Source organism: Hordeum vulgare, chromosome 6H (assembly GCF_904849725.1).
Source record: "Hordeum vulgare subsp. vulgare chromosome 6H, MorexV3_pseudomolecules_assembly, whole genome shotgun sequence".
Taxonomy (NCBI): Eukaryota; Viridiplantae; Streptophyta; class Magnoliopsida; order Poales; family Poaceae; genus Hordeum; species Hordeum vulgare.
This window is the reverse complement of record NC_058523.1, coordinates 400,124,871-400,137,750: the sequence shown is the minus strand read 5'-3', so window position 1 is coordinate 400,137,750 and position 12,880 is coordinate 400,124,871. Positions and strand designations below refer to the sequence as shown.

Here is a 12,880-nt window from a genome sequence, read left to right as displayed (position 1 = left end):
CTTGGGCGGCGGCAGGGTGGAGAGGAGCTGCGCGGGCGGCTCGAGGCGATGGCCGACAGATCTGCATCACTCGGCCTCGGCTGGAGCGGCGACCTGCACGAGATCCAGTGCGAGGCTGGGCGGGCAGCTAGGGGAGCTCGGGGCTACGAGGCTCCTTGGCTAGCGGAGGCGGCTATGTCCGGGCCCGAGGCGGGCCTCATATGGGCCTAGCGGGCCCTTGGCGGCTGAGGGGAGAGGTGGAGGTGGAGTGGTGGATGGCTGCTGGGGGGCACGGAAAATGAGGCTAGGGTTAGGGTTTGATCATCTAGGAAGGGTTAGCCCTCCTTTTATAGCGGGGGTATCTAGGGTTTGCTATTTGGGGCCTTTTCGGACCCTCCGATCTCAATCGGACGGCTTCGGTTGTGCCCTAGAGTTAGGTGGTTGTGTTAGAGGGGCTAGGTGGGGAAGAGAGGGAATAATTGTGCGGCCCGTGACACAATTTTACAAAACGAATACGTCCAATGTTAACGGAAGATGGTGCCGCTACGGTCGATCATTCGGCTATCAAACAAACTTTGATTGTGACAAAATTTGACAGGCGGTCTACCTACACTATATTAAGATCGCACGCCAAGTTTCAACCCAATCCGAGAATATTTTCTGCACACGTTTAAAAACAATATTTTATCGATGCCGCGGGCACGTGCGTGCGTGGTCGGGCTCAAAACGGACAACGATGAACACGGAAAGAACCAGAAACTAATAATATATGCAAGTTTTGAAAACTGACGGCAACGGAGTGCCGATTCAATGCAGGTTATGCGCATGATGCGATGATGAATGCGACAGACAAACGAACCACATGACGAAAACATAATAAAAGGGGAATCTTCTGGAGCGTCGGTCTCACGCTGTCACAATTGACATAATCACTAAAGAGTTTAGTATGAACATGATACAAAACTAAGACCATTTTACCTGTTGCAACAACATGTTGCCTTTGGTGAGCTTGTACTGCCCTTTACCAAAACTGCTCAAGTAATGATCTCCATCAAGAAAACCAAGTGAGTTAATATTGAGAAGAAGTGCCTCAACATGCGTCACAGACTTGAGAACTAACCTTGTATCATTTTTGGTCTCCAAATGCACATCTCCTTTCCAAATTATGGTGGCCTTATCACTATTCCCCATCTAAACAACACCAAAATCACCACATATATAGTTACTGATGAGGTCTCTGCAAGATGTAGCATGAATGGTAGCACCACTGTCCGGTATCCAAATCATCTTTACACCACCCACAAGGTTGACAGTTTCATCAGAAACAACAGTGATCCTCTCCTCAACAGTGGAACCAAACCTTCCCTCATTTTCTTCATGCATAATAAGCATGGTGTCCTCTTCTACTGTAGTAACTCGGTTGCCCCTATGTCACTATCTCTGTCAGCTTGCTTCTGTTCTAGCTTCTCATTTTTTCTTTTTCTCTTTATTCAACTTGTCACATTGCCACTTAATTTCGCCCTTTTGATTGCAATGGTGGCACTCATAATCAGCTTACTTGCCTCTTGATTTTCTCCTACCTCTTTCTTCCCCTTTACCTAGACCTCTACTCTTGCTTCTCCCTTTGGACCGAGTGACTAGCACCTCTGAATGTGAGGAAGAACTTGCTTCAGCCACCTTTCTGGATTCTTCATTTAGTACCTAGTTTTCACAAGATTCCAAGTGACAACCCCATTAGATGCTGAATTGCAAATAGTGACCTTAAAGGTCTCCCAACTCTCTGGTAATGAGCCTAGTAGAAGAAAGGCTCTCACTTAATCTTCAAATATAATTCCCATTGAACAAAGATGATTTATAATGCCTTGAAATGTATTCACATGATTTGCAATTAGAATGCCCTCTTTGTACCTCATCAATTATTTGATCAAGAATATCTTGTTTGTACCTTATTTTCAGGAAAACAACTCGTCTAATTTCTACCATAAAGTGTGTGCATGTGTCTCATCAATGATATGGTTCAGAACATTGCCATCGACCCACTGCCGAATAAACCCACAAGCTTTGCGATGAAGTACCTTCCACTGACCTTCCTCATTGCCCTCCGACATCTCGGTGGAGTACACTAGATTCCAGTATTCTTTGACATATAACAAGTCCCCCATCTTGCCCTTCCATGCTTTATAATGTGTACCATTCAAAAACACCATTTTGCTGGTATTCACTTCCATCTTTCATCACAAGAAACTCGGCAATTTACACAAGCAAACTAAGGCTCTCATACCACTTTGTTAGAGCTGGACAACAACAATGACCTGCACAAATTCACTCTCATAACAAATATGCATACTACACAGCCCCTCCACCTGTGATAAACTTTACTAACAGCTCAACAATGAAGTAAACAGCGGAATAACAGAAACAACATGCACATGTGACACGAGATTTAACGTGGAAAAACCTTCTCAAGTTGAGGAGTAAAAAACCATGGATGTGGACGGACCGGTCCACACAATTTCACTATTAGAATTATGAGTATAAAGTCTTCTATAGAACCTCTAGAGATATTTACAACATATTCTACACATTGCTAACCGGCAAGAGCAACAACAACCACAAGAGGCAAGATTTCAGCAAAGTAGAGTACACACAACTTCTGTCCCCTTCACTATTTTGCAAGCTGCTATTAAACACTAAACTAAACAACACCAAATTTGGCAGACAGCTAGCGCATGAGTTCCTGAGATCCCCTCAAAATTTCAGCTCAATTGGACACCTTTTGCCTACCCAAATTGTTCGTCTCCCAAAACTACTCTGTTTTGAAACTGCAGTAGTCAGAGATGAAAATCACTCTAAAATCTGATGCTCCACTCACTCAATCCTCAAACCAGCTAACTAGATCGAACTACTCAAAGTAATGAATGGCCTCACCAAGTTCGAGGTCGATCCAAGCACGCTTGATCGAGCCTCCAATCAGGAGGTTGAACACTTTCTAGTTACATGCTGCAAATCTGGACAGAACCTCCACTTCTTCTCCTCTCTCTCACAGGTTGTGTTTTCTCTTTGTGTGCTCTCACTCACTCTCACGAATGTTAGCCACCACCAGCATGGGTGGAGTGGCTAGGGTTTTCTTCTTGTTTCCCTTCCCTCGAAGCACTCTCAATCGTTGGATGCAGTAAGGATCAACGGCTATCATGTGTTGGACTTATGGGTTGATGTTAGGCTGCCAACACACCTCCATGTGGAGGGACTTAGCATAACGGGTACTAGTCCCACGAATCAGTGGACATGCCATATGCAAGCATCCGGATTGGGTCCGTGCACTTCCGGTAACCAGAGAAAGCAATCGTTCCCACGTCGTCCTTCTTCAGGATGAAGTAGTCATCGTATGATCGCGCGCCATGGTATAAACGGTTGAAGACAGTCCTACGTATCTGAAAATGCCGATGAAAATGGTTAACAGATAGTGCATCGGGGGCAAAGTAGTCCGCTATAAGTGTCAAATGCCTACGTGCTTTGTTGCGGTTGAGCACTCGATGACCCTTGACTGATCGCTTGAAACTGAGAACATGCTCCTCTGCATGCTCCATGCCTTTAAGGACCACATGCATCATCACCGTCTCATCATAGTACTCCTCCTTGTCTGAGGAGCCATCTCATCGGAGTACCTGGCGGGGCGGTCAGAGGGCATTAGTTGAACGGAGACAGAGGAGAAGCGGCGAGGAGCTCCGCTGGAGTGCCGGAGGGTGATCACGAAGACGCAAAATTCCAGCTAGGATGTAGCATGGTGGCCGGGGTGGTGCAGCGGCGGCGAAGGCAAGAGAGAAAGAAGGAAGGAGAGAAAATAAAAGGTATGGAGTCATGGGGTCCGTAAATGGTTTTGGGTGGGCCACGGGTGATGGATATCGACGTTTCTCATGTCCGCACTCCCGTAAAGCTCCCCCACTTTTGTATTTGATTTACATGAAAAATGGTGTCCTAATCGTCCCACGAAACTATACATGTCTACATTGGATGACGATCACAGTCCAGACAACGTGCCCCAATGGATGCATGGGATTGCGGGTCCATTATAAAGATGTCCTAAGCATGTCATACATGATGAGCAGCATTTCATAGTGTGCATAGGAGGTGCACATGCGTATATCCCAAAAGCCTAAGCATGTCATACATGATGAGCAGCATTTCATAGTGTGCATAGGAGGTGCACATGCGTATACCCCAAAAGCGGAGAGAGCGAACAAGCGGTTTTGTCTGCCCGGTAAATCGAAATACTCTAGTGAAAGGAAATCTGATAAAATTTAATGTAATCGTCTTCTTTTGCAATGACAAAATCACACTCACTTCCTCCCAAATTACTTGTATTAAATTTATAAGTGAATTCCGATTTTTACCCCATGTTTTGACATTTTTTTACAGCAATTACCCCATTTAATAGGATTGCATCGGTTTTACCACATTTACTCCCTCCTTCTCAGTTTACAAGTCCAACACATGTATCTAGGTCATCAATTTGACCAACTTAATTAAAGACATATATTATAAAAAAACATATCATTAGAAACTTTAGTTGTTCTATTTTCTAATAATATAATTTTTATGTTAAACAATATTTTTACGTAAGTTAAATTGACGACCTAGGTACACGTGCATGCCTTCTAAACTATGACGAAGGGAGTAGCAAAAGTTATGCCATAATTTACCTTGTTTAAAATTTTGTGAGCGTCTGGATGGGAAAGTCCCAATTGTCAGGTTCATCTGGCATGCCAAATCGATGGGCTTTTTCTGCCTATTTTGCTCCATGTTGAACCGGTCCTCGCAGCTTATCCCGACCTGGCGGGCCCGATATGATCCCACCAATACAGTTCGTTCGCGTCACTTGGCCAATGCATAACTTGATTTTAGAAGGGTGACACGTATACACGTGATCTTCTAATAAGCATCTTAATTATGCCCGAATCAAATGCCTCATCGCCCAATGCATGAACCACGGAAATTTCAGAATATACAAATTGCTATGATAGTGATGATCAAAATCATATGAAATAGGATACGAATGACAGGGCCATAGACCCGCCATCTATAGAGCACAACCTGATGGTGTCCAGCTATGTCGTCAAAGTAGAAAGTACAAAGACGTCGGCGAGCTTGACGGAATTGTAAGACTCCATGGGTCGTATCTTGCCTTGATGTTGCGGCCATATAGCCCTACTCGAAGAGGTATGAAATCGCGCTGCCATCGTCGTCGTCGCTGCCTGACAATCCCTAAACCTATGTTCGAGCCAGCCTGATGGGTGCGTGCAATCAGAAACCTGAATGGGTGATGCAATCGATTAGGGGCGAGTGTGGCGCGCGGCCGACTCAGACATTGTATGTTGGACGTGATGCGAGCGACCTTCATCGGGTTGGGTCGGGCCTGATCCGAAGAAGTTGTGATGACCGGTTCAGCAGACAGAAAAATAGGCAGGAAAAAAGGTTTATCTGACAGAACGCTCACAAAGTTTTAAAAAGGATAAATCGTGACAGAACTTTTACTAAATGGGGTAAAACGAATGAAATCTCATTAAATGGGGTAATTAGTGTCAAAACTGTTAAAATAAGAGGTAAAAACCGAAATTTATTTTAAATTTATCTACATATAAATGTATCTAGACTAGACACGTTTTAATCAGATACACCTGTATTTAACCTAGTCTTTAACTGTTGTAGTTTTCATCATAATCAAAATGTCCACCGTCTTTCGTTTATGATGTATGCAGTCTTAGCTCTTGAGCCGCTCTCCGGTGCTTTAGCGGCTGGCAACGCCGTGGTTGTGAAACCCTCGGAGCTCGCGCCGTCCTCCGCAGCATTTTTGGCTGCCAACATACCGAGATACCTTGACGCCGAGGCTGTGAAGGTCGTCCCGGGTGCACCGGAAGTTGGACAAGAACTCATGGAGCACCGATGGGACAAGGTCCTCTTCACCGGTAGGTACTCCAAGCCTGCCAGTATTCTGATGATCATCTGGACCCTGATTTCTGAAGAAAAGGCATTCGTATTCTGATGATCATTGTTCTGTTGTTGGCGTTCAGGGGGTGCCCGTGTAGGTCGCATTATCATGACAAAAGCTGCAAAGCACTTGACCCCAGTGGCGCTTGAACTTGGCTCGAAATGCCCCTGCATTGTAGATTGGCTGGATAGCAGAAGAGACAGTCAGGTAAGCGTCCTGGTTTACGGTTTTCCTAAGGTGCCGATAAAACAACCTTACGACAAGCATCTCAACATGTCCAGGTTGCTGTGAATCGTATAATAGGCGGGAAATGGTCTACTTGTGCCGGTCAAGCTTGCATAGCCATCGATTACATACTCGTGGAGGAACAGTTTGCACCGATTCTGGTCTAGTTTCTGCTGAATTATTCTTGTGTCATGAGACCAGTTACTTGCTGTTTTCGTTCTGACAATATAGTTATTCTCTGAATTAAGATTGAGCTGCTGAAATCAACACTCGAGAGATTCTTCACGAAACCAGAGGACATGGCGCGCATTGTGAACGAGAGACAGTTCAATAGGTTGAGTGGCCTCCTGGAGGATCACAAGGTGAGCTGTTCCATTGTACATGGTGGAGACCTGGACCCAAAGACCTTGTAAGTTCCTCCACAGCACCTAGCCTCGGTGTTTAGCTTCTTATTATTGGCTCTCCCTGTACGCTGCAGTACTTGGCTTTTCGTGTGTCTCTGTCTGTCTTATACCATGATTCCAATGGTGCAGGAGCATCGAGCCCACCATACTGCTCAATCCACCACTCGACTCTGATGTCATGACAGAGGAGATTTTTGGCCCTCTCCTCCCGATCATCACGGTACATCAATCAACGACAACAGTGGCAGACTTTCACTGAAACCGACAGTTGAGCAAACATGTGATGCTTGTGATTGCAGGTGAAGAAGATCGAGGACAGCATCGAGTTCGTGAACTCCAGGCCCAAACCGCTCGCGATTTACGCCTTCACCACGAGCGAGGCGCTGAAGCAGCAGATCATCAAGGAAACATCGTCCGGGAGCGTCACCTTCAACGACGCAATTGTGCAGTACGGGCTGGAGAGCATCCCGTTTGGCGGCGTCGGGCAGAGCGGGTTCGGGCAGTACCACGGCAAGTACTCATTCGAGATGTTCAGCCACAAGAAGGCGGTGTTCAGGAGAAGCTTCCTGGTGGAGTTCATGTTCAGATACCCGCCGTGGAACGACGAAAGCAAACTCGGGTTGCTGCGGCACGTCTTCCGCTATGACTACGTGTCGCTGGTCCTCGCTCTGCTCGGCCTGAGGAGGTGAACGGGGAAGACGCTGCCGGCGAAGCTGGAGAAACTGCACTCGCCGTTGCGTGTAGTCAATCATGCTCGATGGCTATCCCATGGCTTTACACGGGTTGATGAATGTATGTTGTCGCCCTAGGTATATACTTAAGCATTCGAACTGCCGTGTCCCATTCTAAAGATTTCTGGAGCATCACGCATCCCTATCAGTATATTGCACCAACAGTTTCATGGTCTTGTACTTTTACTTATTTTATAAATCTGGACCTGGAAGGCAGAATCCTGGATTTTATTGTTTCAAAAAGCTAGTACATGACTAAGCATAAGCTTAGATGGTTAGATTTCTTATGATAGAACCAATCCATGTGGGTTCAACTTTTAAATTTGGTATGAATGCTTGCATATTTCTTAAATTTGTTTCAGGTTCTCAGACACTATTCTTTCAGCGTATGATTTGCTTGTCAACTAGGAAGCATCGTGGGGATTTCATCAATCTATAGATCCGAATCAGCCTCTCAAAGGTGCTGAAGTGTGCGTTTTTTTTTCGAAAAGGAGGCATCGCCCAGCCTCTGCATCGAGTGATGCATGTAGCCATTTATTAAGTACGGAAACAGTTTAAAAAAAGTACAAAGTAGATCGAAAAACTGCGAAAAGAAATTACAAGGCGACCAACGCCAAAACCGATGATATAAATAGGCGTAGTTGACTAACTCCCTATTCTATCAGCACGTCGCCATCCATATCGGTTGAAGATAGCCTGAGCTACCATCTTCCATCGTGCACACCCAGTAACCAAAGGCTCCTTGGTTTCCACAGGAGTGAGTAAGGACCACATGCGGATCAAGGCGGTAGCCTTGAAGGTGACCTGCAAAAAATTAATACATTGTTGTCTGTTAAAAACTAGGTCATTTCTGCAGTTCCATATAGCCCACAAAAGTGGAGAGGTTCCAACTCGAATTAGTTTGGCGAAAGAAACATTAACCCCGTCCAGCCACGTCCCAAATAACATGTTAATGCTACTAGGCGAGGAAATGTTAAAAGTAATATGGATTGAGCGCCATAAGATTTTAGCCATAGGGCAGTCCAGAAAGAGGTGCTTAATTGTTTCATGCGTCTGACAGAAGCTACATCTTCGATTTCCTTTCCAATTTCGCTTGGCCAAGTTATCCTTAGTTAAAACAACTCCTTTGTGAACAAACCACATAAAGATTTTTAACTTAAGGGGAACTTTGACCTTCCAAATATGCATTGATTTTGGAATAAGTGAAGTATCAATAATATGGTGATACATTGATTTCACCGAGAATGTACCATTGGAGGTCAACCTCCAAGTAATACTATCAGGTCAGAAAGACTAACATCCATTAGCCTTCTGGCTAGATGTAGCCATCTAACCCATCTATTGCCAACTAAGGATCTGCGAAACTGAATGTTAAGAGGAGTCTCACGTAACACTGCCGCAACGAACGTCTGTCTGCGCTGGGCAATATTATACAACTACGGATATTAAAGAGCTAGGGGCTCGTCACCTAGCCAAGTATCCTCCAGAATCTAGTAGATTCACCATTGCCTATGATGAATTTAGTCCTGTTAAAAAAACCGTTTTTGTCCTCATTTGACCCTTCCAAAAAGGTGAATCTCCAGGTCTCACGGTGACCTGAGCTAAGGTTTTTTGCTGTAGATACTTGTTCTTAAGAATTTGTATCCACATACCTTCTGATTCCACAGGGAGTCTGAATAGCCACTTGCTGAGCAGACACCTGTTCTTAACCTCTAAATTTTCAATCCCCAAACCTCCCTGATCCTTTGGCCTACAAATAATATCCCATCTAGCCAGCCTATATTTGGTCTTGATCTCATCACTCTGCCAGAAAAATCGGGATCGGTAAAAATCCAACCTTTTTCGCACCCTGATTGGTCCTTCAAAAAAGGATAGAAGAAACATTGGCATGCTTGTCAACACTGAGTTGACTAAAACCAATCATCCTCCATAGGATAGTAGCTTGCCCTTCCAGCAGCTCAATTTTTTCTCAAACCGATCATTGATACACTTCCAGTCCTTAATAGTTAATTTTCGGTGGTGAATAGGTATCCCTAAGTACGTAAATGGTAACGTACCACCCTCACAACCAAAGAGTTGATTATAAGTGAGTTGTTCTGCTTTTGCGTCCCCAAAACAGAAGAGTTCACTTTTATAGAAGTTAATCTTCAGCCCAGATAGCTGTTCGAATAAGCATAATATTAGCTTCATGTTTCTGGCTTTTTTGAGATTGTGTTCCATGAAAAGGATCCTGTCATCCGCATATTGTAGGATGGATACACCCCCATCAACTAGATGTGGCACTAGTCCCCCTACTAAACCTTTGTCATTAGCCCTCCTGATCATTAGTGCCAACATATCCGCTACAATGTTAAATAGAATAGGTGACATAGGGTCTCCTTGCCTAAGTCCCTTAAGTGTCTGAAAGAAATGACCGACATCATCATTTACTTTAATACCGACACTGCCCTTTTTTATAAAACAATCGATATGTTTTCGCCAAATCTTGCCAAACCCCTTCATACGTAGAGTTTGTTGCAAGAAAGACCATTTGACTTTATCGTAAGCCTTTTCGAAGTCTACTTAAATAAGACTTCGTTAAGCTTCTTGGAGTGCAATTCGTGAAGGGTTTCATGTAGTACGACCACCCCTTCAAGTATATTCCGACCAGGCATGAAGGCCGTCTGCGAAGATTGCACCACAGAATGTGCCATCTTAGTTAGCCTATCCGTTCCCACCTTTGTGAAAATTTTGAAGCTAACATTGAGCAGACATATCGGACGAAATTGTTCAATTCGCGAAGCACCCTCTTTCTTTGGTAGCAACATTATCGTACCAAAATTTAGACGAAAGAGTTGTAATTGTTCGGAGAACAAATCATGAAACATAGACATAAGATCCTTCTTAATAATATGCCAACATTTTTTATAGAACTCTGCTGGGAACCCATCTGGCCCAGGAGCTTTACCGTTTTTCATACCCTAAATCGCCTGTAACACCTCTTTCTCTAGGAATGGAGCGGATAAACTCTCATTATCGGCTTGTCCGATCTGAGAAATATCCGCGATCTCATGCTCGTCCATAGACACAAAACTATGAGCCGGAGCACCAAACAACCGTTTATAATAATTTGTGATGTACAATTTTAGATTCTCATGACCTACTATTGTACCCTCATCTTGCTCTAGTTGTATGATTCTCTTTTTCCGATGCTTGCCATTCGCAATCAAGTGGAAAAATTTTGTGTTGTCATCCCCTTGGACAATTGCCCTAACTTTGGCTCTGACAACCATTTCATTTCCTCTTCTCGAAGAAGGATTCGAACTCTTTGTTCAGCCTCGTTCTTTAACGACCTCTCGTGTTCATCCAGCATGCGAGTCTCTGCCTGACGATCCAGAGTATCTATAAATTGGAGCAGTCTGTCTTGCTCATCCTTATAAACCCCAGAGACATTCTTAGCCCAACCTCTCAAGAATTGTCTAAGATGGCGGATTTTATTTTCCCAGATATCAACACTAGACTTCCCACCCGCATCCTTGTTCCATTCCCGAGCAATCATGTCCACAAACCCCTCACGTGTGAACCAACTTGGTTCAAAAGAGAAAGCATCTTTTTTCCCTTTGTGAGTGGCCTGGCCAGAATCTAGTAGGAGCGGGGTATGGTCAGATATAGCCCTCTGAAGTGCACAAACCGTGACTAGCGGGAATTTCTGTTCCCAGTCAACACTAGTAAGTATCCTGTCCAATTTTTCAAAAGTTTGATTATGTAGAGAATTGGCCCAAGTATATTTCCTACCTGAGAGATCAATCTCCCGTAGGTTTAGGCTCTCTATAATTGTGTTGAACATAAAAGGCCATCTACCATCGAAGTTATGATTGTTCTTCTCATCAGCTCTCGTGATGATATTGAAATCACCACCTACCACCAGTGGTAAAGTGTCATCGCAAATTCGAACCAAATTAGCAAGAAAGGCTGGCTTTTGCTCTGTTTGGGCCGCCCCATAAACCGCAACAAGAGCCCATTGGAACCCATCTCCTTTGGTTCTAATTCGAAATTTGACCGAGAACTCCCCTAGCACCACTTCTTGTACTTGAAGTGTATGACAACGGACACCAAGTAAGATCCCTCCGGACCTTCCTCTTGGAGGGAGACAATGCCAATCAAATTCAACACCTCCCGAAAGAGAGTTTAGAAATTGCGATGTGAAATTATCCCGCCCCGTCTCCATCAACGCAATGAAGTCAAGACTATGCTGTAACGTTGTTTCTGCAAGGAACCAAATTTTAGCCAAGTCTCTCAGACCTCTGCTATTCCAAAACATTCCTTTCATTTTTCATCATAGAACTTTTTAGCAGTCTTGAATCTAGCACTCCTACGTATTGCAGATACTGTATAGACCCTCCGTTTGTAAGTTCGTTTTGGCTTTTCAAAAGCATACTCCTGGTCCATATAACCAGTTGTATCTTTGCCACCATCATTAAGTGTAACATTGGGTTGCTGGTTATGATGCAGAAACACCTGTGGCTCTTCTCTATCCTCAGGTGAGACTAAATTTTCACAAAGTAAATTCAGACCTCCCATATTAGATATTGCCTCATCATTCATTGGTTTAATTGCAGCTAGGTTGCGAATAATATCCAAAGCCCTATCAACTTCTAAGTCCAATAAGTCGTTAATAGATTTGGAAACCTCTTTTCTTGTACTACCCAAGTTGACCCCCACAGAGGTAGCATTATCTAATATGTCTTGCGGAGAAAAATGTAGAATGGAATGCTCAGTATTAATGGACATACCTGTCGAATTCTGAACCTCCTTCATTATAGCCGCCCGCATAGCTCGCCCAATCTACAAGTCATCCGCATCTGGCTGAGACTGTAGCCATTGACTAGCCCGTCTATCCGGACCCATCGGATCTGGAACTCCTCCAAATGCTATGACTTCGTCAACAAAGATCTCAACGAGCTGTGATGTAGGAACTGGAAGTGGGATAGCCTCCACACCCACCATAGGCCGATCCGGTACAGGCAAAGAGCCTATGGTACCCGTGCTCGCATCTCCCAGTTCAGCAGCACACATAGCGGCGCCCAGCTCGACTCCGATGCCAGCTGGCCGATCACTAATGGCTGGACATGCTTGTGCACCGCCATGCAAAAGGTGGTCAGCAGCAACAGTCAAATGAGCAGCAACAGCCTCGGCTGCATGAGCTGCCAAAATAGGTGCAACCTTACTCGACGCAGCCAGCTCGCCTGGGTCTCCTCCCATGCATGGGCCGCCTCCCATCTGTGCACATACAGCAGCCTTAGCTGGCTGAGCTGCCGCTAGCGTCCCGCCCGATGCCGCCATGGCACCAGCAGCTACCACCGGCCCTCCCGCACCTCTCGTCATGTTGATAGCGGGAAGGTTCTCCAGCACAGGAGCACCCTCGATCCCACCGATACGACGTACTAGTTCAGCCTCCAAAGCAGAACGAATACACCCAGGTTGGTTACTAACTAACTTTGCTTCTGCCAAATACGTCTCCAAGGAAACTGATTGCAACTTATTAGTAGACTGCAGAATACCTATGTTGCTCCGGG

The 12,880-nt window shown here is 44.9% G+C and overlaps 1 protein-coding gene across 1 annotated transcript in view; it reads left to right on the top strand.

Annotated features, from left to right (window-relative positions):
* Nucleotides 1-7,677, top strand: part of LOC123403936 (aldehyde dehydrogenase family 3 member F1-like) — a 29,682-nt gene extending 22,005 nt beyond the window's left edge. The window contains exons 4-9 of the mRNA XM_045097843.1: nucleotides 5,736-5,942; nucleotides 6,048-6,172; nucleotides 6,247-6,351; nucleotides 6,439-6,599; nucleotides 6,724-6,814; nucleotides 6,894-7,677. Of these exons, the coding sequence (XP_044953778.1) occupies nucleotides 5,736-5,942; nucleotides 6,048-6,172; nucleotides 6,247-6,351; nucleotides 6,439-6,599; nucleotides 6,724-6,814; nucleotides 6,894-7,283 (1,079 nt within the window). The 3' untranslated portion in view covers nucleotides 7,284-7,677. The remainder of the gene's footprint in view (nucleotides 1-5,735; nucleotides 5,943-6,047; nucleotides 6,173-6,246; nucleotides 6,352-6,438; nucleotides 6,600-6,723; nucleotides 6,815-6,893) is intronic.
* Nucleotides 7,678-12,880: the final 5,203 nt, after the last annotated feature.